We start from the raw sequence: 25,709 nt of genomic DNA, 5'->3' as shown, positions 1-25,709 counted from the left end.
GAGCACTCACAGCCATGGGGTGTGTGGGGGCGAGTCGGCGCCCACACCTGGGGCCATGGGACAGAGCAGACCAGCAAATGGAAAACAAGTTCAGAGTTTCCAGAATTACAGAATGACGAGACCGTCCCCGCCTGCGGCCACCATCCTAAAGTCTGAGGGCACAGACCAGCGAGGAGGTCCAGATGACCAGGAGGGGTGCTCAGGCGGCCATGTCTTGAGCCCCACGTTCGGGGTCACAGAGCCCCTGAGAGTGCGTGGTGGGAGGGGGCGCAGGCGGTGACAAGTTCAGAGTCGGCAGGAAGAGTCAGGGCAACAGGAAGGACAGACAAAGAAGTCGCAGACCAGCCCACGGAAATGCACTCGAGGCAGGGGATGGCACAGAGACGAAGGGAGGAAAGACACAGGGACACGCGTGCAAGTGGAAGGCGGAGCAGACACTGGACTTGGACACGGAGTAGGGCTGCACACCTCCTCCGGGGGCGGTTTTAGACACGTCTGCCAGGAGAGGGGACGGGAAAGGGTGCCGCTCCTTCCGTTGTCGCTCAAAACTCCTCAGCACAAGGGACACTGGAAACGCTGGCTGGGAACCGGAGGTTTCGAGGGTCGCGGCCAGAGGGTGGCTGGCATGGGCAAAGAGGCCCCGCTCCGTGGGCTGCGCCCCCCACTGGCCAGAGACCCTCGCTGGGTCACTCCGTGTCTGTCACTCACTAGCAGGAGATGACACAGAGGTATGTGAGTGGGGTTTGTGTGAGGAATAAAAGGACACAAAGAGAGGACATGGTCGGCAAGGAGCCCAGGCATGTTAGCGTGTTCTTTCTGAAATATCCCATCGTGACCATCCTCGAGGCCACTGTCCCCTCGTTTGGATGATGCATTTGGGCTGAGCCACAGGAATGGAGACTCGCCGCACCAGCCAGAGGGGGGCCAGATGGGGCCATACAGGGGTCAGACATGGGTCAGAGGGACACCACACAGGGGTCAGATAGGGGCCATCCGGGGGCTGGTGGGGGTCAGACAGGGGTTAAGCAGGCGCCAGATAGGGGCCATACAGAGGCTGGTGGGGGTGAGACGGGGGCTGAGGGATCAAGTGGGGGCCAGGTGGGGGTCAGATGGGGACAGGGGTCAGACAGGGGCCAGATGGGGGCCAGACGGGCTGGTGGGGATGAGACGGGGGTCAGACTAGGCCGGACCGTCGGGATGTGCACAGATCCCAGGACCCCTGGTCTGTCCCTGAGGGTCTGGGAGCACTGACTGCCTAAGGTTGCAGGAGACTAACGGGCTTGTGCCGAGCAAACCAGGCGTCAACTCCAATTTCTCGCGATGACGAGACAGGGTCGTTACCCACACACAACCGACAGCTCGTCACCCGCTGAGGTTGAAGTGGTGGGTGCCATACTTACTTGTCACACTAAATAAATGTGCAGCCACCGGTTTCCCAGCAGAGGAAACTGGAAAATACACCAACTCTGGGTTGATTTCGGAACAAAAAGAGGGCCGGACCCGGTGTCGTGCTCCACTGTTCCTGCTAAAAGTCCGTCTCTTCGATCAGAATGTGGGCATAGTTTCCCCATCTGTGCATCCCACTTAAGCAACAGGTCCTCCCTCCCTTTCATTCCAAAAATTAGGCCAAATAAAACCTAGCCAGACTGCCAGTTGTTCTCCAAAAGGGAAATAAAAGAAGTCATGTGTCAGCAGAAAATATAATAAATAATATATAAAATATATAAATATATAATATGTAAATATAATAAATAATATATAAAATACAATAACTGTTATAGGCCAGTGGGTGAGGCAGGATCCCACCCCTACATCGTGTCCCACACCCAAGGTGTTAGCAGCAGGTGCCCAAAGCCCAGGGTAAGACACACTAGGCCCTGGGGCCCTGGGTGGCTCAGGGGTTCGGCATCCCACTTCGGCTCAGGTCACGATCTCTCTGTTTGTGAGTTTAAGCCCCACGTCGGGCCCGCTGCTGTCAGTGCGGGGCCCACTTCAGATCTTCTGTCCCCCTCTCTCTGCCCCTCCCCTACTCGCTCGCTCTCTCGAAAATAAACAAAAAACTAGGCCCTGCCAGGCGCTTGGCTTTAGCTCACTTTGTTGTAGCCACTTAAAGAACGCGTTCCTTCCCCAATCGCAGGTGAACATGCTCACAGGGGAAAGGTCTGTGGCGTCCGGCTCCCTGGGCACCGGGAGGAAGCGTGACGTGCAGACATGAAATTGGGGTGGCCTTGACGAGAGTGAGCACCCGCGGATGAAGCAAATGCAAGCTCCAACCCCACACGCAGAGCTAACTCAGGACGTCGCTGATACTTGTCTCTTTCTAGCCCCAAACACAGCTGGTTCTGCTGACACGGGCATAAATTACACGGGTCAGGATGGCAGGAGAAATTAAGACAGCCCAAAGCAGGTGCTTGGCTTAAGCACAGGTCTTTAAAATTCGAATCAATGTAAAATAACGTCCGGTTTGAAAGACTCACCGTGGTGGCTAAACCAGGCCAGCTCCGGGAGAAGTGAGGCTCCAGCTCCGGGAAAGGAATCATGGGGGAGGGGACACCGCAGGGACAGAAGTGGGGCAGAGGCGGACACCGGCAGCACCACCTGAGAGCCAGTGAGGGCTGCTCTGTGCCTGAGGCCACGCTGTCCCCAGTTCCCCGGGCTCTGTGGCCACACCAGAGGGGGGCGGGGGAGGGAGCGGGTGGCCGCGGGGTCGACGGCTGGCATCCCGTCCAGATGTCCCTCGCCCTCGTCATGGAGTCGCGTGCAGCGGCCAAGGCCAGAGACCAGGGGCAGCGCGCCGGCACACGCTGCCTCTTCGAGCACAGGTGCGTCCTCTCCCTGGGCCTCGGCGGCCCCCCAGCCAGGCGAAGGGCCAAGCCAACACCCGTCTCAGGGAACCGAATCCGGCATGCCTTCTGCAGGCGGTTCCAAGTAAAGGTGTCACCTAATTTCCATTCCAGGTGCCAGCAGCCTGGTTTTGCCTTTCACAGGGCTGCTTGGCGGCTCCGGGCAACTGGGAGCGAACGGGTCAGCCCAGCCGCCAGGACTCCGTGAGTCAGGATCACAGGCCTACGTGTGGACGAGGAGCTGCTGGCCTACGCAGTCTCTCGGGGACCAGCCGGCGACGCCGCAGCAGGGTCCTTGTGCTGCCGGGCTCGTCTCCCCGCCACCCCTCCGCCGGCACAGGGAGAGCGAGGGGTCACATGTGCCCAGGACCCGGGCCGAGTGGAGCAGCGGCGTCCAGCTGTAGGCGCCTCGGCAAGCCGACAGCAAGCGCCAGCAAATGGCCCTCATTTTCTGAAAAACTCAAAAAGAACAAAAAACAAAACTACCTTAGAGCAATTGCTAATCCCAACCCCAGCGGTTGAAAGCAGGCCTCCTTTCCTGTACTGTCTCGGGGAGACTAAAGAAATCTCTGGAACAAGTCCGACTCGGCGGCACAACTGAGCAACATCTTGCACAGCCCTCTGCCAGTCCGGCGGGGAAACGCCACGGGAAGAAACGCTCACAGTGATCTTCCCAGGTGGCTGCAAAGAAAAGTGAAGCGGGAAAGACAAGTCTGTGCCTCAAACCAGCAACAGAGACTAGGTCAGGACCCGCGGATTCACAGATGCCATCCCACACGCTCTCTTTCCCAGGAAACCACCGCCGAGTGAAGAAAACCACTAAGAAGAAAACAAGGTGTGCAGGACAGAGGCTCTGGGACACAGGTGTACACAAAGCAGAACTCAGGACGTAGAAGACAGGTTCCAACCATCAGTGGCAAGTCAGGGGGCACAGAAGGAGTGCTTTCTTCCACGTACGCCATGTCAGGTGACAGGGAAGGACCATTCCTGATGTGTGTGAAAACACAGGTGACGAAAGAGATCGCTGGTTGCACGTGGTGACTCGGTAGGTAAGGAAGGGACACTTCCAGTCAGAAATGCCTCAGATGGTCGAGAAGGATAGTTCATGGTTACAAATGGTAATGAAAGTAACAGAGAAGGACTTTCTGGTCATAAATTGTGACCCAGGTGACAGGAAAGGCTCCAGTGGTAAGTGGTAAATCGGTGGACAGAGAGATTCCTAGTCATTAATGACAGCTTGGGGGTTAGAAAAAGATGGTTTCCATTCATAAGTAACAACACACGTGATAGAATAATACTGTTCCAGCGATAAATGGTAGCTCAGCCAGCAGGGAGAGAAGGTTCTGGTCAAAAATGATCATTCAGTTTTGATAGAGAAAGAATGATTTCAGTCATAAATAACTCAGGTGACACAGACAGACGTTCCCAGGGATAAAGCTTCAAGGCTTTCAGCCCCAGATTAGAAGTCAGATAACGGACGGTGAGTGTTTCCAGGGACAAACCACTGGTAAGGGGCAGGTAAGTGATCAGAGGTGATGGAGTCAGAAAGACTTCCTGTCAAACATGAGAGCACAGGCGACAGGTATTGAAATTTTCCTGTCATAAGCCGTGATTCACACAACAGCAAAAGGTTTCAAGTGGTAAGTCCCGTGATGGAGAAAGTTTCTGGTCACAACCGATCATTCAGATGACAGAGGAAGGCTTCTAGTGCAAAGTAATAACTCAGCAGAGGCAAATCCGGCTTCCAGTCATCAAGTATGGCTCAAGGTGGTGACAAGAAAGACCGCCAGTCACAAGCGATAACTCGCATGACAGGGAAGGAAAGGCTTCCAGTTGTAAATGATGCGCGAGGGGTACGGGAAGGAGCCCAGGCGCTAGTCATGGCTCAGGTGGCGGAGAAACACTGACTTCATCGTAAGTGATAACTCACGTAGGGGAGAAGTGCATTGTCAGCCTGAACTGTAAATTCAGCAGATACACAACAGTATTCAGGTGACAGAGAATGAGGATTTCCAGGCATAACTGATAAATCACGGAGGAAAAAAAGGTGTCTGATCGTAAAGGATAAGCCAGGCGGTAAAGACAGATAGCAGCCAGTCATGGATCATAACTCACGTAATACTGAGAGAGGACATTCAGCCAAAAACGCCTCAGGAAAAGAGAAAAAAGTTTCCAGAAAGAAATGTTCAATAAGTTGACAGGGAAGGACATGTTCCATTGTAAATGGTGACTCAAAATGGTAGACTAGGGTGGGTTTCAGTCATAAACTATAACTTAGGGGATACAGAAAGAATCCAAACTTAAATCCAATCCAAGAGCAACGGAGTTTCGCCGTAAAGGATAATTAGGAGACACAGAAGGAAGAATTCCACTCAAAAATGACAACCAGGGTCATGGAAAGTCCTCCAGTCTTAAATGGTAGTTCAGAGGGCAGTGAAGAAGGGAAGGGTTTGCGATGGTAACTGACAGCTCACGCGATCAGCCACGAACGTTTCCCGCCGCAGGTGGTCAGTCCGGGTGCCGAGATGTTTAGGAGACAGGGCGGGAGGTCCGCTGTCACAAATGACGACATACAGACACAATGCGATCCATTACTGACAACTCGTGTGGTAGAAGAGGAAGAATCCCAGTCAAAAAATAACTCATGTGACAGAGGAAACAGGTTTCTGTGAATGGTAACTCATCTAATAGAGAAAGGTTTCCAGTCCTAAGTGAGAACTCACATGATAGAGATTACATTTGTGGTAAGTTGGGTCTGGGTGTCTGTGGGGTGCAGGGACATGAAGCACGAGGGAACGTGGCGCTCACGCCGCTCACTGTGCAGAGATGACCTCTGCCTCTGCTTGAGTTTCCCGCCAGCATCCACGAAACGTGTCTGCTCTTAACTGACCCCTGGAATGCTTCAAGGGACCAGTCCTTTCTCCTGACAGGGGGCTCCACCAATAGGCCGTCTTTGCTCCAGTGGCCTGGTTGGCTGATAGAGTCCAAACTGTTGGGTCTGCTTGGCCATCTGAAGGCTCCCAGGCCCAATCCTGCTTCCTCTCTGGTTGGGGCCCCTCCCGCCTGGCGGGGAAGGTGCTCAGGTGGCAGGGACCGAGGAGGCTGACCGTCACTGCACCCGAGCTGTGGGGGTGTGCCGGCCAGAGAGGTACGTGAAGTGCTCGGGGGAATGACAAATGCAAGGACGGTGGCACTGGGTGGTTGTTACTATGATGTGAGGACGTCCTGCAGAAAAGGAAAAGCCGAGGCCAGCGGACGATGCGTGGAGAGGAGTGTGAGGGCCAGAGAGGCTCCAGACACTCAGAGAAACACAGCTCATGCAGCAGAAAAGCGGAGAGTTCGGTGGTCCAGCACCCGGACACAAGGTGGTCGAGTGCCCCCAGGGGATCCCAGACCACAACCCAGGCATAGGACACCTGTGTGAATGGGTCCCGAATCTAACTCCCCAGACCCGCTGGACCTTCTGAGCCCGCAGAAGTGGCCCCCGAACTAGGGCTAAATAGCACAACCTACCTGGGGACCTGCCGGGTCCCCAGGACTGAGCTGTAGAGGGAGCACCAGGGCCACACCCCAGGGTGTCACCGAGGGAGCTTGAGGGGAAGATCTGTGAGCGTTCAGGACTTCAGGCGCTTTCTTGGGACACGGGGTCAGATTTCCTGGCCAAGACCCAAGGGATGAGTAAACCGGCCACTCAGGGGCCCTTGGAGGCTTAAAGACAGATGTGGCCACGTGGGGCCATGGCAGCCAAGGAAGGGGTGGCTGGGTCGGCAGGCCTGTGACGGCAGGGGCCAGGCAGCCGTGGGGGAGAGCTCACCAGAGCCACCTGCTTTTCCCTGCTGTGTGCGTTGGGAATGAAGCAACACGCTTGACATCGGGTCCCTGCCCAGTGGTGAGAGCCATGCCAGTGGGGAGAGCAGGGGGCAATCTTGGAACTGACCCCCCACGACGGTTTCCCAAAACCAACACCAGGTGGGAAAGGGTTCAGGGGTGTGCCCTTCCCACCTCTGCTCACTCTCCGCCTGGTCCCGTGGAAACCGGGACGCAGTGATGACCGTGGGCTCCCTCAGACATGGCTCAGAGGTGGCCCTCCTGGCCCCGGTCCCCACACCTCTGCTGCTGAGGCACGGTCTCGTGGCTACAGCGGTCCGTGGCTCATGCCCGCTATTTGGAGGACTCAGAAAAGGGGCCCAGGAGGCGTTCACACACACACACTGTCCTGCCTACAGGTGACCTCTCTCTCAGTTTAATCTCACGGCCCCTCCGGGCTTCCGGGGACAGCGCTCGGCGTTTCGCCCGTGAGGAGTGGGCTGCCCACCCCAGGAACGCAGCTCTGCTTGCCCCTCGGACCCGCCCCTTGCGGGCAGGACGGCCCTGAGCCAGCGGGGTGTCTAGCGATGCCCGGCGACGTGCACCTGGGAGGTTTTGGCTGCTACCCACACAGTGCCCCTGACACAGCCCGTACCGGGGGACGAGCCCAGGACCCGTGTCCTCAGTCTCGGGGCCCGTGTATGACCCCCTCCTCACACTTTGGCCCACCCATCTCCAGCAGGCCCCTCCGGATGGCCAAGTGGGTGCGACGGCCCACGGCCTTTCTCCTACACACGCCTAGCGAACTAGGTTCCGAGGAGGAACGACAAGCTGGGAACACTCATGCCCCACCGCCCCCTCCCCTGCATGGAAGTTCATACTCATGCACAGCCCCAGGCTCAGACATGCACATGGACACACGCGGCACGTGGGGAAGACAGAAGGGACCGCAGAGCCTAAGAGGGACACGTGGCAGGGTTGGTGGCCTTCGCTGACCACGCTGTCCACCCCGGGGCACCGGCTGAGCCCCGGCACCCCCTCCTGTGCCACCACCCGGGGCAGCGCCACCCTCTAGGGGCCCTTGGGCGGATGCATCAGATGCACCCACAGAACCTCTGGAACCCACCTTCTGGGAAACGGGTCTCGGTCTGGTGGCCTCCCGCGCTTAGATCTCGTTTTCTGCCCGCAGGGTCTGGCTCTGGAGCCCCCGCCCCCGCCGTCCCCAGTCCCTCGGGCTTCCCTTCCCGCTGCCTGTCTCCCTTACCCTGTCTTTCCCCCCATCTGCCCCAGCCCAGCCCCTGTCTCCTTCCTTCCATCCAGGCACCTGGACACCAGGCATTTCAGCAAAGTCGAGATGAAGTCGTCTCAGGGTCCCCCACTCCTGGAGCACGGTGCGCCCCTCTCCTGACCCCGGTGCCCACAGACACTGCTTTTACCCCCTTCAGGGCTTGAGGAGGCCAGAGCCAGGCTCCAGGTTCCAGATGCGGCTCTTGGTGTCATTCCCATAAATGGTCACAGTCCCTTTTGACACCTCAAGGCATGAAACAGGCTAAAAGCTACATGATCACGGGAATGTCTCAAAAGAATCCACATCGTCGGAGTGGAGACTCAACATGAAAAGTTCTGGTGGAATACGCTTTAATACTTAAAAAGCTCTGTAACAAAAGCCAACGTGGTTTTCAAAACGTGTACAAAACATGAGCGTGAAATTGATCTGAGCGTCGGGTAAGCGCAAAGCACACCCTGTGAGGTGCGCCAAGTTCCAGGCAGCTTGCCGTACGCGGGTGACGTGCCACCGCGCGCAGACGCAACGCTACTGCAAAACGACGGGCAGGAGACCGTGCGACGCCGCCTGTCCTGGGGCCGAGCTGCGTGGCACACACTCACCCGATCCCCAAACTGCACCTTTCTCACAAATAGCACCTTTGTGCGAAGCCCACTCTTCCAGAATTGTTTTCTCCATTTCTAGAACATAGGAATAGGTTTTTTTTTTTTTTTTTACTCATTAGTCTCTAAACCGTTTGCACCAAATAAATGAGGCTCAGGTCAGAGAGCAAAGGCCACCTCATATTTCAGTGACCCAGATGTTTTTAACGCTGGGATTACATTCTTATTTGAGACAATGTAGTTTTTTCTTTTGCTTCTTAAAGCCTGTGTTCATGGCCTATTTTAAACCAACTTTGTCAGCATTTTGCATCTGACTGTCCAGAGGCAGGATGGAGTGAGCACACCTAGACGGCAGAACTTGAATCATCTTTTACAACGGTGAAAATGACAGGCCGATCCGTCTTAAAAACACGTCACATAGGACACACTGCTTTGAACACCACTCAGCCTCGTGGGCTTCCGGCCCGGGCAGAGTGTTCGGAGACTTCTGGGCAGCAGCGTCACCTGCCGACTGTGCCCACGATCACGGCGGGGTCCGGATCAGATGCAAGACGAGAGCTGCTTCTTCTCTTCGAACTGCTTGTCCACTGCCAGAGAGAGGGCTCGAAGGAAGCCCTCGATGGTGACAGTGGGGGCCTGGAAGCAGACATGGGTACATGGGCCGGTCGTGCCCCCCGTGGGGCTGCTGGCCGGCACCCCCAGTATGGGGCAGGGCGGGGGACTCCGAGGCCCTGCTCCGCGCGAGTCCATGGAGGGCCCAGTGTGAGCAGAGGTGTGTGAGACGCCCGCAGGCCACCTCCTCGCTTCAGAGGCACCGAGGCCCTCCCGCCCAGAAGCCCATCGCTTAGGCATGGAGGTGAGTCAGATCCGTAACGGTGTTATGTGCAACTCCCCGCGAGGCCAGGCCCCGCCACACAGAGTGGTGGTGGGGGGCACACAGTGGCAGTGGGGGGCACAGAGCAGCGGTGGGGGACACAGGGCAGCGGTGGGGGGCACAGAGCAGCGGTGGGGGGCACAGAGCGCTCAGAGGCAGGGGTGGCCACGGCGGACTCACCTGGACATACAGCGCATGAGCCAGAAAAGGGAGCTTTCTCAGGACGCGGCCGCTGAGACCCTCGCTCTTCCTGTGAACAGAATTGCGCTTGGGGACGGTTTCCCTCATCTCTGAAAGTCCCCTCCCCTATAGCTGGCCTCAAGGTGGGCTGGTGGCCCCCAGTCCTCAGCTCCTGCCCCAGGCGGGACAGGATGCTTGCTGCCCTGAGCTGCTAGCTGCCTAGGAGAGGCACACACGACATGGTGGGCACGCGGCCAGTGGCACGGATCCCGAGGAAACCAGGCTGGTCCCCATCAACTATTTTTGTCCAAGTGTCAGAACTGCCCTCTTCTGCCTCATCTTGACCAGTTTCGATCTCTTCAAGAGATAACCCGAAATATAGTTTCTTCAGGCTATCCCTTTGTTCAAAAGCTTCCACAAGCCTCACGGCTTCAGGATGAAGTTCAAACTCTGGTCACAACGTGGCCTCTGGGCCGCCAGCATCACCACCTGATCTCTGCTGTACAGCCCACTGCAAGTCCCCCACGGCCTTCCCCAGTTCTCTCGTTTGTCCAAATTCTAACTGTCCTTCACTCCACTGCAACTGTGCTCCACTCCATCTCCCCACCTTCCCTTCCTGCCACCCCTGGTCACCAAAGCCATGTGGGAGGTCGACCACACTGCCAGCCACAGGCCCCCAGCACGTGTGCAGCCACTGGCACTCGGGCCGAACGCTCCCTCCTGACGCCTAGGGCTGCCGGGCCGCGTGCTTTCTCTGACTTCCCGAAGCACCAAGCACAGACCCCTGCCGCTGTGTCCTCTGCTTACTCAGACAGAAGTTTCCACTTTTTTCTTCTCATCGATTTGTAAAAATTTAACAAATGCCGTTTAAGAAATCAGGACTACGTCATGAGAGCTTCATCTGGATATCTATCTTTTCAGAGACAAACACAGCACTGCTGTTTACTTTCTAACGGTGCCTGTGGGAGGGTGGCGGACCTCTACGCTCTGGCCCAGGAGCCTGGGGCCAGGGCGGTCGGGTGCTCTCAAAGCTCTCCCAGCGCCTGTGTGACAGACGCCTCGGGGTCCCAGTCCCTGTCCTCTGACCCCAAACCATGACCCCAGGCTGCTACAGTCAGCTACAACCGCCCATGACCACAACAAATGCACTTTTCTAGGTTATAAAGATGGAGGCAATGCACACCTTGAAATTTCACTCAAAAGGAGACTCAACCTTGACACGTTGTTTTCAATGAAGCCAATCATCTCCAGCTCCCGGAGGGTCAGCAGCTGCTGGCGAGGGTATATGATCTGACACTGGAGACAGAGACAGGGCGTCACGGCGCGGTTCACGGGCAGAGTGCACACTGTCGGCCACGGGACAGCAGCCCGTTTCTCAGAAACATCGCCTCCCCCAGAAAGGCAAGCACGGCCACGCCAGGACGCAGGCTGCTCCCCTCTCGCTCACACGCACGCCCCCGCTCCTTCAAACACAGGTGAGAATACAGGTGACGGGACACGTCTCGGAGACTAGCGGGGACCCAGCCTCTTCTGTGCTTTTGATCAAGACGTGTCTTCACTACGTGTCAGGGCAGAGAGGGACTCAGAGGGGCTGAGGCCAGCCCGGTATTGGGTTTCAAAGGCATATCACAACCCAGGGAAGCAGAGTCGAGCTCAGGAGTCAGGACTTGGCCTGCCTTTCAAGGAGGGTCTCCATTTTTTTTTTTTTTTTTTTTAAGTATTTATTTGAGGGAGAGGGAGAGGGAGAGGGAGAGGGAGAGGGAGAGGGAGAGGGAGAGGGAGAGGGAGAGGGAGAGGGAAAGAGAGAGAGAGACAGACAGACACACAGAATCCGAAGGAGGCTCCGGGCTCCAAGCTGACAGCACAGAGACCGACACGGGGCTCGAACCCACAAACCATGAGATCATGACCTGAGCCGTGCAGGTGCCCCTTCATTTGTTGTTTTTAAGACAAGACCGTTGTGTGGCAGGTGGCACAGCCTGACCCTGGATCTGGACTTCATTCCCTTGTGAGCCACGTGGCTGTACACGGGAGGCACTCTGCCAAGAAGCGGCACCTAACAGGGCGCCCAGGGACCAGCACTGAACAACTTCTAACGTGAACTGCTCTGACTTAGGGACCAGGAGAGAACGGAGAACAAACAGCTTTGTCCGCACGTTTTGGAGTTCTGGTGAAGGCTGTGAGTAAATTTAAGCAACAGGGTTTATGCCAGGAGTGTTCTCACCTTCCTGAGCCTCCCTGGGCCCCTGCAGCCTCCCTGGGACTGCCCCCCGCTGGCCCTCTGGGTGCACGTGACAACCACGGGCTCCTGACGGAGTGGGCCAGGCACATGCCGACAGCCTTCAGGACTGGCCAAATTTCCACTCCGTCATCGGAATGGCTTAACTTCCTGCAAACCGGTTGAGAACCCCTGTCCCACACACTCAGCTTCTAGAAAAAGTTCGTACATTAACTGGCGAAACATCTCCCGGATGCGCAGCACAAGTAGGAGCGTGACCACCGTCGGGATCCCATCACGCGGACTTCTCGGCACCAACACTTCCCAGAGCTCACCTGGGACCTCAGGTCAAGGCTCCCCGGGGCCGCCACTTTCTCCGTGCCGCAGCAAAGTGGGACAGGGTGCACACGCCAGACCAGCCCTCCCATCCCTGTCAGGGGCTGTGTGATCCCCACTGAAGCTCTGTGGCGCCGGGCTGGGGGTCGATCCCACCCCCGCCATCCTGTTACAACAACGTCATGCCAACGATCACCACGTAAATCCCCGTCCGTCGGTTGGCTTGGTTACTTCGTATCTCCCAGAATCAGGGTTCAGGAACGCTCCCCTGGGGGAAGGGACTGCCTGCCTCGGGCCTGCTGTGCCCAGTGCCCTGGACTCCTAGCACCCAGGTTCTGCCTAGAGTGGTTTACACCAGGCCCACTGGGAGCACACTACCTTGCCCACTGCTGTTGTGCTCACTGCTCACTAGAACACGGGACTGAAGGGACATTAATGTCGTAGCTAATGATACACTGTGAACGGCAACCCAGTCAGATGACCCCTCTGTGAACTATGACCTCCAGTCAGGAGGACGTCCCTGTGAACTGTGACCTCCAGTCAGATGACATCCCTGTGAACTGTGGCCTCCAGTCAGGTCTCCCTATGAACTAGGACGTGTCCGGCAGGTTTCCACGCCCCTCCCGGCAGATCAATAGATCGCATGATCACAATCATCATTTTGCACTAAAAGAGCAAAAATATAAAGTCGGTGGCCATAATTTCTTTTTTTTTTAATTTTTTTTTTACGTTTATTTAGTTTTGAGAAACAGAGTGAGACAAAGCGTGAGAGGAGGAGGGGCAGAGAGAGAAGGAGACACAGAATCTGAAGCAGGCTCTGAGCTCTGCTTGCTCTGAGCAAGCAGTCAGCACAGAGCCTGACGCGGGGCTCGAACCCATGAACTGTGAGATCGTGACCTGAGCCCAAGTCAGACGCTCAACTGACTGAGCCACCCAGGCACCCCAATAATTTCAACTATCAGCGCAACCTACGGAACACACCCACTGCAGTTTTCGACCTAAGATGGTTAATACCACGTTCAAGTAACTCATCCCATCTCGGAATCGGCGACTTTAACCTGTGTCAGGGAACGAAGGACACACGAGAAGCCCGGTTGGAAACAGAAACGCCCGTACCTTCATCAGTTCTTCCAGACAGGAGAGGTAGATTTTGAAGATGGCTGCTGCAGAGGGCGGTCCGATGTACTGCCTGATGTCAGCCCTGTCCACGAAGGCCACATCGATCCTCTCCGTGATGTTGGAAGTGGTCAGAATCACCACGTTGCAGTGCCTGGAGGCAGAGGAGTGAGCGCCAGTCGGCCGGTGCCTAGTGATTCCATCACACCCCCCACCCCCGTGCTCGAAGGTTCAGAATTCAGCCAGCGTCTTAGCCGGCTGCACCCCACGTCCCAAACCCGGCCTAGGAGGCCTCCTGAGGCCCACACCCGAGTGCCTGCCGGGCCCCCAACTCCCACCAGGCTCTCTTGGCTGCAACACAGTGTGCCAAGGAGGTGTTGCTCCTGTCTTCCAGCAAGTTGTCCCAGACCCCCACTTGACTGTTCCCTCTCTTTCATCAACTGTGGCATGACAAAACTCTCACTTTTTCTTTTTTCTTCCTCCCCCCCCCCCCCAATTTTATTTTTATCTCTAGAGACAGGGAAAGTGTGTATGTGCAGGGTGGGGGGGGGGAGGGAGGGAGGGAGAGAGAGATAGAGAGAGAGAGAGAAAGAGAGAGAGAGAGAGAGAGAGAGAGAGAGGGAGAGAGAGAGAGAGAGAGGGAGAGAGAGAGAGAGAGAGAGAGGGAGAGAGAGAGAGAGAGAGAGAGAGAGAGAGAGAGAGAGAGAGAGAATCCCAAGCAGGCTCCATGCTCAGCTTGGAGCCCAGTGCAGGGCTTGATCCCACGACCTGAGCCAGTATCAAAAGTCAGACACTTAACCGCCTGAGCCACCCAAGCACCCCCAGAGCTCTCACTTTGTGTGCAGAGCCCTGAGCACCCCATCGACCTGCCAGGGCACAGCCAGCTGAGCACTCGACGCGCAGCTCTCGGGACTCCCACACGCCGTGGAGCTGAGGTATTTATCCTGTTTACGGGCTGCTTCCCCTTTAGCTTCCAAAGGACAAGAGAGCCCCGCTGTCCAGTCTGTCGGCCAGCGTGGCCAGCACACGGCAGGCACAAGGCATCCCACGAGCACGCTTCCCAGGCCACTGGGCTTGGTGTGGGGGATGTGGCGATGCTCCCCCGGGGCCCGAGTCAACACACAGGCCAGGCCGCAGGAAGCGTGTGGCCTGGGGAGCCCCCAGGAAGGCCAGCTTCACCCGGTGTCTGGAAACAGGTGTGTAGTGCAGGGTGAGCAAGGGTGAGCCACTGAGGGTTAGGGGCAGGGAGTGTGCGGGTCACAGGAGTCCGGGCGGAGGGATGACACGGCTGGGATTCTTGTCTGGGGACGGGCTTTGTCCCAAAGAGTCAGACCCACACAAAGGAAGGCCTGGAAGGGTGGTCTAGAGGGGCCTGAACAGGAAGCGTGAAGTTAAGGGCACAGGAAGGGGTGAGGGCAACCGGAAACCCGTGCGTCTCCATTCCCTCCTGAGCCCCCACACCTGCCAGCGACAGGAGGGGCACTGGGACCCCACCTTCTGGCTCGAGTAGGGGCTGCACAGGGAGGACATCGGGTCAATGGGAACCCTGGAGGCAGGAGCTGCAGGGCTGAGCGAGCGCCCAGGGAGTGTCCGACGCCCAGTCTAGGTGGACCTGCAGGCCCGTGAGGGGTGACCAACAGAAGAGGGAAGGAGGCTGACAACAGAAACTAGGCGGTCTGGAGAGTGGAGGCAGGGGAAGGGTGGCTGGAGGTCTGACGGTGCGGAAAATTCCAGGGAGGGCAGATGGCTCTCAGGTAAGGGAGGGGCAGAAACCAGACTGAGGAGCAGGGGCGGGGCTGGGAGCAGAGCCCAGGGAGGAAGGAGGAGCGGCTACAGGGGCACATGGCTGGCCCCGAGCAGGGTGGAAGCAAGCAGGCCAGCAACAGCTGCCGCTCAGGAAATTACAGCCCCTCACAGCAGGTCGCAGGTCGTAAACCGTAAATGTACTGCGGGAGGCCCGGGAAACAGCCCACGGCACGATTCGGTTCCCCGCCAGTCCACGCGGACAAGCTAGCTCTGCAGCCGGGCAGCCTCCCGGTGGGAGAGCGCTCCCGGGACCCACCGAGGGCTGCGATCCGGGGTGGGGGTGGGGGCCCGGACCGAGTCAGGTTACGAGGAGTCACTCCCTAAAGCTGCACGGGCTCAGGGCACACTGACCACAGGCCCCGGACCCGCAAGGCTGGGCTGTGGAGACGTGAAATCTGGCCCCATGAAGCGCACGCGGGGGGCGCTCGCCTGTCCATCGCCAGCCCTGCAACGCCAACCGACACTGGGCCGGAGGGCGGCCGTGTTTCACGGTCACGCGCTTCTCCGCACACTTGAGTTTCGCTTTATGTTTCCGATACCTTAGTGAAAGTACCTGCCCACGAAGTGGTGCATTTAGCAGATACACCGCCTCAGGTGTGGGAGAAGGGCCGAAACTCAGCAGCCGTGTGTCCACTCAGAGGAGCTGAGTAACGTGTGGAGGCGTGCGTCCACCTCACACCCTCCCTGTGGCTTCTCACGTGAGACCACCGTGTCAGCATTACCTCTTAATCTGATCGATCTGGGTTAAGACAGCGTTGACCACACGGATGGCATCTGACGGCTCGGTACCTGCTCTGCAAGCGTTGCGGGCGGCCGTGAGGCTCTCCACCTGTGGGGATGGGGCGACAGGTCGGAAAGGACAGCACCCGACCCCAGGGGCAGCCATGCGCTGCATCAACCGAGCAAGCGAGGGACAAGTGAACGGGTACGCGTGAGCCCGCTATGCCAGAAGCTCGACGTGCGGGACGTCGGGGAGGAGAGGGCTGCGTGACAGGAGTGCCGGATGGAGGACGGACTCAGCCAGGGGTCCAATTTCCTTCAGTCACGGGTGTGATGTCCAGCTGCGCCTACCTCATCAATCAGCACGAACACCAGCGCATCTCTGTCATCAATCAAGTCCTGAATCTTCTGGAACATCTTCGTCACCAGCTTGCCACTCTGGAACCAAAACACTCCTTTAACGTTGACTTGTACGCTTCACGCCGCCTGCTGCACACCCTTATCTGCCGTCCCTGCCCAGCCTCGTTATGACCCCAGGGGGCCCCACAAACCCATGGCCTCCTGACGGCCCCCTGGAGAAATCCCTAAATCCCAGGAGCCAGGGCCACACGGGAGAGGCCGACCCACACGATCCCCTTGCCCCGCTCCACGTGCCCGAGCCCATGCCGGCTCAGCCCTGAGCCGCCTGGCACACACAGGTGCCTCAGCGCCCTCCCTCCTTCCTTTTGCCTGCCATCCGCACCACCAGGAACAAGATGGGTCACGGATGCAAGCTAAGTGCACTCCTTATGGGTGCTCCGCGTCCTGGCTCGCCACCCTCTGGAGGGATCTGTTTGCACCGGTGCCCGGGCAGAGCTCTCCTGTGCTGAGAGGCACCTGCAACATCACCTTGACCGAGCCCCACGGTTCGGACAGAGGAACACAGAGGAACGAGGCTCAGAGCCCTGAGGGCGTGCTCTCTGAGGATGCAGCCCTCTGCTGAACGCAGGTCCCGTCCTCAGAGAAAGCTGAGTGTCTGTCCCGCCCAAAGGTCTGGATGCCACCAGCAGAGGGTACTCTCGGGCCTATTTCCAAGTTACCGCTCAGTTCTGGAACTTGCCTCCGACCGCGAGTCCACCCTACTGTCACGTTACCTACTTCTGTCTGAAGCTCTCGGAGGAGAGTCTGCCTACTCTACGAGACAGCCGTCCAACTACATGGTTGACAATGCCGACAAGCAGAAGCGATGCTGATACTTACTTCCGAAAACCACTTAGAGAAGAGGCTGTGGCTGTTTATTTCAATTAGTTGGCCGTACCGGTACCTGAGATGATAAAACAGAGTTACGACGAGTGGCTTCCAAATCGCTCCTACGGCACCCACAGGGGCGGCAACGCTTCTGCTTTAACCCAGCATCCCTCCGCTGCCCACTAACTGGTTAAGTCACCACAGCTACCAACGAGGGCTGGTGCAGCAGCTGCGCAAGTACTTACGACCATCTAACGACATGCAATCAGCGGTCCTAGCTGAAGCAAACTAAGGGTTTTGAACCGGAAAACATCTCTGCATCAAAACAACAGTAACATCTCTCTCGCTTTTCATCTGCTTGTAACTGACGTCTCAGGTGCTCTAAGAAGCATCACCAGCAGTAACGTGGTAGCAAAACAAAACGTAACCGTCAGACGTTTTCTGGCCAGAGCTGAACGTGTTTTCCTCCCTCCATAAACCCGACGAGTGGACAATCTGTTTCCCAGCAAAAACTCACTTCCTGTGGACCCCAGGGCCACGGGGCACCCGGAGGCCCCGAGGTCCACCTCAGTATATACTGACAGACTGCAATCTAGCACTGGTCCTCTGTGCACACGGGACACCTGGATGCACTTAGTTCTAACTAAAATCAAACAGGGAGCGAGACGGGGGCAAAAGGGAAGCCGAGCCCCGTCCCCGATGCCTCGAAAGTCTACGTGAGAAAAACAACCCCTTTCAAAAAATTGCAACTGGCTATCCGCTAATTCTGTTTACCAAAGAGGGGAGAGACAGACAACCTAATGGAATAAAGACTGGGTTGAATACTGAACAAAATGAACCCTAAGGCATTTCAATCAGGTGAGCAACAAAGGCTTGCTAAAGTTTCTCTCTGGCATTTCTAAGCCACAAAATAAATGCGTATTTCCAGACGGTTGTACTGCAGGAAGTTTTCTTTCTTGCGGTAACATCTTCAGTGTCCAGTGTTTCAGGTAACGGCTCCAAGAGATCTGCAAGGCACAGATGCACCTCGGCAGGTCAAGACAAAACCAAGTTGCTCACACAGAATAAAAGGTAGAAAAAGAGCAACTTCCCTACACAAAAATACTCACGGGACATTTTTGAAAGGAAAGAAAATAAAGTATTCGTCCTAGGATACACGCTGGAGTAACAAGTCTCAGATCAATCCCCTGAATTAACCGGAAAAGGAGACGAAATCATCGCAACAGCATCTGTGAATGGCGCCAGACAGCAGGCGTCGGGACTGTCACCCAGACAGGAACGAGGGAGCTCGCAAGCGCTCTGGCTCTCTGCCTACAGCGCCTTCCGACCGCGACCCTGGAGGGGACCCAAGACGTGCACAGCCACCGCGCTGACTTGGACACAGAGGTCAGAGTTCGAGGAGCCTGAGGCAGCTGTAGGCTGCAGAGCAGAGTTCCAGAGGGGAGGTATACACGCAGGAGTAAAGCTCCGGGAATCATCACGGGGTCCCTCTGGGTCTTTGCTGACACTCGGGCGTGTGTGAATACGGAAATCCCAATCGGCTGGAGAGCCGTGAGGGGCGCGGCTCCTGGTGCTCACGGGCTGGGAAGCTCGAGTTCCCAATGGCCAACGTGCACAGTACCCGCTACCACTCAGGGTGCCCAAGTGAGATCCCAGAAGGGCCTCACTTCACTATTAAGTCTGGACTCCTTTCCAGTAAAGCTTAAAAACAAACCTCAAAAGGGTTGCCCTAAATCACAAATGCAATGCCTAGGGGAACAAAACCCGACAAAAACGATGTCTGCGTTCAACCAAAACTTACCTGACAGCACAAGCAGAAACGGACCCCAAACCAGGAGAAACACCGGTCAACAGAAAGACCCGGAACTGACAACAAGGATGGACTTAGCAGGGAAAGCTGTGAAATGGTGACCACACACCAGCTCAAACATTTTAACAAGAGGACGACGTGGAGAGAATTGAAAAGTATAAAAGGAACCAAGTGGAACAGCCAGAAAAGAAAACTATGCAAACAGAAATGAAAACGTCACTGAATTAAAAGCAAATCTGACATCTTAGAAAACTGCCCAAAATGGAACACAGAAAATTCTAAAATCCTCAAAGAAAAAAAGCCACACTGGTGGCCCAGGGGAGAACATCAAACAGTTGAACACGCAAATAAATGGGTCTGTTCCTAGAAAGTGAGTGTGTGTAGGGGGAATCTGTTGAGAAAATAACGGCCGAATGGAGTCTAGACGCAAGGACATCATGAGCCCCGAGAGAGACAGAACTCAAGGAGAAACACACAAATCCACCCCTAACTTGGCCATGCCTCTCTCAGGCAACAGGATGGGAGACCGTCAGCGAGAGCAGCAAGCATCCGGCCCTGAGAGCGGACTGCATTCTGACACACACGTGGGACAGTCACCCAAAGAGCACGTGCTGATCGTTAAAGGAAGCCCCGTAAACGTAGAAGACTGAAACTCTTAGGACAGTGCTCAGTACGGGAGTGAATTTGCTCCGAGAGAGAGGGATCTACTAGTAAAGGAAAATTAGGAAGAAATAAACAGCTTCCGTGTCACACATGAAAAGCAAGCGACCCAGTCCTGCTGCTCCCCTTTCTCGAATTACCAGAAGTTACCTGCTCGAAAGTCTGATGGTCAATTTCTGGGCTAGTGCCTTACACAGGGATGTTTTTCCAGTTCCCGGAGGACCTGTAACAAAACCCAAGCAGATGTGTTAAGTCAGCGTGGTAACAAATCCCTTAAAACAATGGGACCCGCATTATCCCCGGCACACACAGCAAGGAGTGGGGCTCAGAGCTCCGAATGCTGTTACCCCAAGTACTGCCGGGCAGCCCACAAAGAAGTCGGCTAGCAGCGTGCGTGCTGCAAAATATTAACACGCTTCCCAAGGCTTTCCCTTTTTCTCCTTGTCTGACCTCGGCCTGTGTTTCTACTCTTGGCCTCCGTGTCCCCAACACAGCATCGCCTTCCCGGCCCGTGCGTCCCCTCAGCATCCAGAGCGAGCACATCTCCTGGTCTCCAACTTCGCTGACACCCTCCTTGTCCCCACACGTCCTCTAGAAAACCCACCCGCTAAGTCACCTCGTGAAAGGTCAAACGCCTTTCATGACAAGCATCTGGATCCTTAAGGCACTGACGTTTGTCATTCCTGCAGCCCACAGCATCCCCGTCTTCCACGGCAGCCCACACTAAACCAGAAGAGCGGCAGGCGAAGCCCTGCTCGTACAGCTTCTTGCCCCGTGTGCCACTGAGCAGGAGGCCTGGCAGCAGCTGCGACGCCAACACAGAGGGACAAATGCATCTACCAGAAGATGCAGACACTTTCAAATCTGATCTGAGTGCATTCTTGATAATTAAAGAAGAAACATAGAGCCGATTCTAAATGGGAAATACTTGATTTCACTAACCAAAATACCCATGGATGGTCTGCTCAGAACCCAGTATCAGGACAATATGCTGAGATTAACTGCGGTTTAAAAGGCCCCGTGTTGGGGGTGCCTGGGTGGTTCTGAACCTTGATTTCGGCTCAGGCCAAGATCTCACAGTTTGTGAGACTGAACCCCGAGTTGGGCTCTGTGCTGACAGCGTGGAGCCTTTTCGGGATTCTCTCTCCCTCTCTCTCTCTCTGCCCTTCCCCCACTCGTGCGCTCTGTCTCAAAACAAATAAATACAATCTTAGAAGAAAATAAAAGATTTTTAAGACTCCACAGAAGCATATGGGCTTAACTGGTCTCAGAAGCTAATCACCCCCACCTCACTATTATTTGGGCATTCTCTCGATTTCTTTCTAACCAGGAACATCAAGAAAAAATCCAACGTTCTCCTCTGAGAAGATTCAGACAGAATTTCAGTGAAGCAGGGCTGTTGCGGTTTATGGTCACAAAGCGAAGCCCTGGGAATACTACAAAAACGTGAGGCAGTTCCTGCCCTAAGGACTGTACGATCACTTGGGGGAATTAGGCAGTTATATGAAAAGTTTAATAATAACATGGAAGAGTCACAAGGCAGAGACCAGGCAGCTGCCGAGTGAAGGGTCAGGTGACACATGCCCAGGGTAATGTGAGCTAGAGTGGCTTCTCAGGGAGGGGACATTCGAGGACAGCTCTGGCTGCATCAGAAAACAGAACTGTAACCCCTTGAAGGTCAGCAGGACAAGTAAAAAAGCCTGACTTCACACGGTTTACCTGGTTAAATAAAGAAAACCCCACACGCTCTTACCGTGAAGCAGCACCACCCGGTTCCAGGCGATGAGATTGCTGTCGACGTTCTTGTCTGAAAACAGCAAGGTTGTCATCACGTAATCGAGGAGCTGAGCGAAGAAAGGTAAAATGCACATGGAGGTGTGGACAAGGCAAAGGTTCCCACCAGATGTGCTGCCAGAGCTCGTGCCCGAGGAGAGGGGCCGGGCGCCAGACCACCCCTTGGCGACTGCTGGCGCCGAGTGCCGGATGCTTCACAGGCTTTCGTTTTGGAAGAAACTCCAAACGTACAAGACCAGGTTGGCTGCTGCTACTCTAAGTATGCAGACAAACACAGGGGTCCCGCCAAAGGACAAGACTTAGCAAGTGATGAGTGGGTTCCTACCTCTGGGACAACACAGCAGCGGGCAAGCCACAGCACATTCACTTAGGACAACAGCCAGGACTCTGGTCGCGCAGCCCGGGTGATGTGGGGGATGGACTTCTAGTGTCCCCCATGGCATGCAGGACCCTTCCCCTTGAAGGGGGCTCAGACGAGCTGGCGCTTGCTCAGACCTGCCGACCTGCTCTGTCTGCCCCTTGGCCCTGCCTCCTCAGTCCCAGTGCGTTAAGAGCGCAATCCGGTGAAAGCTGTCTTTACATTCTGCACCCTCCTCTTCCTCCCCCATGGGACAGACACCCGGGACACGGGCTGCCAGGAGCCATAAATTCCCAAAAGCCTAATTGAGTCATGGGGCTCCAAGATGCTGGAGGGCAACACAATATTGATCCCAACTCAAACAGCCGGGACTTCCTGCAAAATTAGCACAGCAACTTACATGAGATTTGACTTCCACATCATATACCAGGCTGTCCCAAAGCCCATGGAATTCAGCTGGGAGAGAGGAAAACAAAAACCTAATTTTAGGAAAACAAGCACCACAATGACCAGTGAGGTCTGCCCCGAGTCACTGACGCTCTCCATCGCGCCACACACCACAGGCTGAGAGTCTCATTACCGGGAAGTTAAATTTTTGAATTGGTTCTTAAAAGTTTAATTTTTCTTTACAGATGCAAAATCACTGCCAGTCACTCAGCTTTCAACAGACAACCGAATGGAGTACGGAGTTACTTTTTCATCACGTGACCACGCGCAATTATCTCTTGTGGACCTGAGCTCTCCCACAAGCACATAGACTGCCCCACCGTCCTCCCCAGCAGCCAGCACTTGGGTGGGGCAGAGGCAGGTCTGGGCCGGCTGTCACGACACCACACGTAAACGCTGAGGACTCCACCGGCTAGAACCAAGGCAAAGTCCACAGGGAAGCACGGAGAAGGCAGGAGGAAGGAAGGGGCCGGCAGGTGACCAACCGGGAAGGAAAGAGCACCTCCGGATTCTCAGCACCACCTCTGAGGGACCCGCCTGCAGGAACACAGCCTCACAATGGAGACCCCTGCTTTTATCTTCTGTGATGCGCTCTCTGTTCCACAAGAAAAAAAACACCCCGAAAGCCTACAAAACAGATGGATGAATACAACCTCCTCAGCTAACTGCCTTGGAGAGAGCAGGCTACATGCCGACCCCTGACTTCGTGTCCCAGGTGCGTACTGCCCGGCGCCAGTGCTCACGCACCTGCGGGCAGGACCCAGTGACTCGCCGCAGTTATGTTCTCGGTCTCCTCCTCCAGAGTCTCACTGCTGGGGCCGCCCTCATTCAGCTGGAAGACGTGAAGTGAAATCGTGCAGGCACCCAAGTCGATGGGCTGTGATGAGAGGGAGAGCAATCAACCCACACAGACTGAACTCCCTTCCCAATTCTAGCCATGACAATTACCCGGTAACGTCCAAAAATAAAAATTGAATATGCAGAACGTTAGAAACTCGTTCGTAGATTAGGAAAAAAGCCTATCATATTCAGATTCGGTATCAACTCTTTAAGATGTTTCTCTCTCCCCTTTTGACTAAAAAACTACTTTATTGTTCTTCGTAATCATGAAAATTACGTGGTTAGTGAAAACATACAAACGATACAGAATGAAGTTTGTCAAAGTTGCCCATCCAACCTCACAGCCACACGTACTTGACCAAAAACGGATTCGACCACACAGTTTTCTAACTGTGCCTTTCCCGCTTCTTTTTCACAGCTATGTCGTATTTACTGTGATCGTATCATCTGCTTAGTCAACCTCTAACTGACGGATAACCAAGATATTTCGAGTTGTCAGCTACTATTAACAACATATATAGAAAGTCGCCCTTGCACTTCTACAAAATCACATAATTATGTCTGAAGATGAATTTCTCTAGGTGAACAGGCAGAGCCAAAGATGAGAACGTTAAAACGTCTAATCGCTGGCCCCAGCACCCTCCACTGAGGCTGCGTTAACCTGTCCTCTCTCAGTAGCGTGGAGAGCGCCTCTGCGTCCTCCAAGCTGTCCAAAATCAAGTATGATGGGTAAAAGTCACAAAGCCACGGGGCACCTGGGTGGCTCAGTCGGTTGAGCGTCCGACTTCAGCTCAGATCATGATCTCACCATTCGGGGGTTCGAGCCCCGCGTCGGGCTGTGTGCTGACTACTCAGAGCCTAGAGCCTGCTTCGGATTCTGGGTCTCCCCCTCTCTCGGCCCCTCCCCTGCTCACGCTCTGTCTCTCAAAAATAAACATTAAAAAATTTTTTTAAAAAACCCCAAAACTGACAAAGACACAAACGTTAGTCCCAGTATAAGAAAGGAGAGGTCCACCTTCTAAGCAAAATTTTGGGGCCGAACCAATGCTTCCCAAGTGATTCTTTGTAAGACACGAACCATGCGGATAGAGGGGATGTATCAGACACTGGGCTGTTTGTATAGTGACAAAAAGGTCCCAACACACCCACCCTCTCCCACAAAGATGGTGGGCGAGGCCATCCGCACGCCAGACTAGACGAAGCCCTTCTCCACGGAAGGCCCATCTCATCCCTCAGCCCCCATGCCTCCTACAGTCTATGCCGGTGGAGCGGTCCATGGACATCTGCTGCCTGGAAGGACAGAGAGCAGGGACGGAGGCCTCATCAGCACAGCCCATTCCACGGTGCTGCGTTCTGCTTTCCCAATGGTCCCCCTACTGTGCTGTGAGCATCCTGACCCCCGGGCCAGCCCACTCCCAGCACCTGGCTCTTCCCAGACAAAGCAACAGATAAACGAACCACTTTCTGACAACACACCACCAAAGCAGCGAGCAGACATCCGTGATACTGACGTTGCTTTTTTTTTTTTTTAAGGTAAACTCAACACCCGATGTGGGGCTTAAACCTATGAACCCAGAATCAAGATCGCATGATCTGCTAAATGAGCCAGCCTGGTGCCCCCATGACACTGACTTTGTATTCAACTATGGATTAGCGATTTCTTGGCAATATGAATTAGTCACCTGTGGGTCTTTAACCTTCAACTCTGTGTCAACAATAGACACAGACTGCACGTTTCTGCTCAGAAAAGGATCATCAAACTCGGTCCACGTGTAGTCACCAAACACAATGTTATGTCTGTTGAGCAGCTTTCTAACGCTCAGCTTTATATCTTCTTTTTTGGCAGTGCTGGAAACACAAGACACAGAGGTCAGGATGGTAACAAGTGCCTTCTACAAAATCAGGCCTTTCAGAGCACAGCGGTGGGCTCGCCTGGGGGTCAGCCCCAAGCCAAGCCCTGCCCTCCATCCGCCAAGAGGCCACAGCAACAGCTCCTGCCACCCGGGGCTGCCCCAACGGAAGATCAGCCCGGACACACAGGCCTGGAGTGCGCCACGAGCTCTCGCTAGTGCTGCTACTGTTAGGAACGAAGGCGCAAAGCTCCCACAGCCGTGGGGTTGCAGCCCGAGTCCGCATTTTAACAAAAGCCCGAGGCCTGTGATTCACGTGGGAAAACTCTGACACTTTCCGACTGGCATTCAAGGCTTCCAGGAGGCCGACCGGTTCTGGACCATACCTGCCTCCGCCCCACCTCCCACACTGCCCCAGCCGGCCTCCCCCTCGGGCTCCCCCTCGGCGGCAGGCAGGCCCCCGGGAGGGTCCACCCTCCCGGGCGCCTGCCCCACGCAAGCCACACCCAGACCCCTCTGAAAGCTGCGGACCACGGGGGTTCGCCCGGGGTCCTGAGAGATCAGGTGGTGGGCGGCTGGGGTGACCGAACGGCCCGACAAACGCCAGGTCCGAGGAGAACGTGCACACGCGCCCCTTCCTCCCCGGGCCCGTCCGGCTCCGCTTGGGTGCGGCGCCCGAGCTCACCTGCCGCTCCGCTGGTGCACCTCCACGTGGACGGTCGGCGCCTCGGCCACGCAGGGCAGCGCCTGCTTCAGGTCGCCCACGGCCTCGTCCATGGCGCCGCCTGGAGCAGCGGGGACCCGGCCGGAGCGTGGCCGCCGCCGCCTCGCGCCCCGAGCCGCAGCCACCACCCGGGCCGCCACCGCCCGGGCCGCTCCAGCCGCCCGCCCTCCCGCCCGCGCTTGAAAGTGCCGCGCGCGGCGCACCGCCCTCTG

The 25,709-nt window shown here is 55.9% G+C and overlaps 1 protein-coding gene across 2 annotated transcripts; it reads right to left on the bottom strand.

The window, feature by feature from the left end:
• Positions 1-1,082: 1,082 nt before the first annotated feature.
• Positions 1,083-25,673, bottom strand: TRIP13 (thyroid hormone receptor interactor 13). 2 transcript variants are annotated; one of them, XM_086675172.1, is made up of 13 exons: positions 25,459-25,672; positions 24,606-24,771; positions 22,831-22,960; positions 22,037-22,092; positions 21,238-21,328; positions 19,635-19,707; positions 17,027-17,090; positions 16,139-16,225; positions 15,790-15,896; positions 13,262-13,415; positions 10,775-10,887; positions 9,592-9,661; positions 8,272-9,173 (listed from the first exon to the last, which is right to left on the bottom strand). In XM_086675172.1, exons 1-13 carry the CDS (start codon positions 25,548-25,550, stop codon positions 9,078-9,080), a joined length of 1,299 nt encoding a protein of 432 aa, XP_086531298.1. In that variant the 5' UTR covers positions 25,551-25,672; the 3' UTR covers positions 8,272-9,077. The 2 variants fall into 2 exon arrangements, with proteins under 2 accessions (XP_086531306.1, XP_086531298.1); XM_086675180.1 differs by lacking the exons at positions 8,272-9,173; positions 9,592-9,661; positions 10,775-10,887 and adding an exon at positions 1,083-1,448 and having other exon boundaries at positions 25,459-25,673.
• Between the last annotated feature and the right edge of the window lie 36 nt (positions 25,674-25,709).

Source organism: Puma concolor, chromosome A1 (genome assembly GCF_028749965.1).
Source record: "Puma concolor isolate L17-30 chromosome A1, mPumCon1.1.hap2, whole genome shotgun sequence".
Lineage (NCBI taxonomy): Eukaryota > Metazoa > Chordata > Mammalia > Carnivora > Felidae > Puma > Puma concolor.
The sequence above is the reverse complement of the archived record's forward strand: the minus strand, read 5'-3'. Positions and strand labels throughout refer to the sequence as shown.

Excerpts from the sequence above, each read along its gene's own strand:
- TRIP13 (XM_086675172.1), bottom strand. The coding sequence starts at position 25,550 with ATGGACGAGGCCGTGGGCGACCTGAAGCAGGCGCTGCCCTGCGTGGCC. Across the intron at positions 21,329-22,036 it reads ATGTGGAAGTCAAATCTCAT|CTCCTCGATTACGTGATGAC; the intron begins GTAAGTTGCTGT and ends TTCTTCGCTCAG. Across the intron at positions 9,174-9,591 it reads CTCATGCGCTGTATGTCCAG|GCCCCCACTGTCACCATCGA; the intron begins GTGAGTCCGCCG and ends GTCTGCTTCCAG.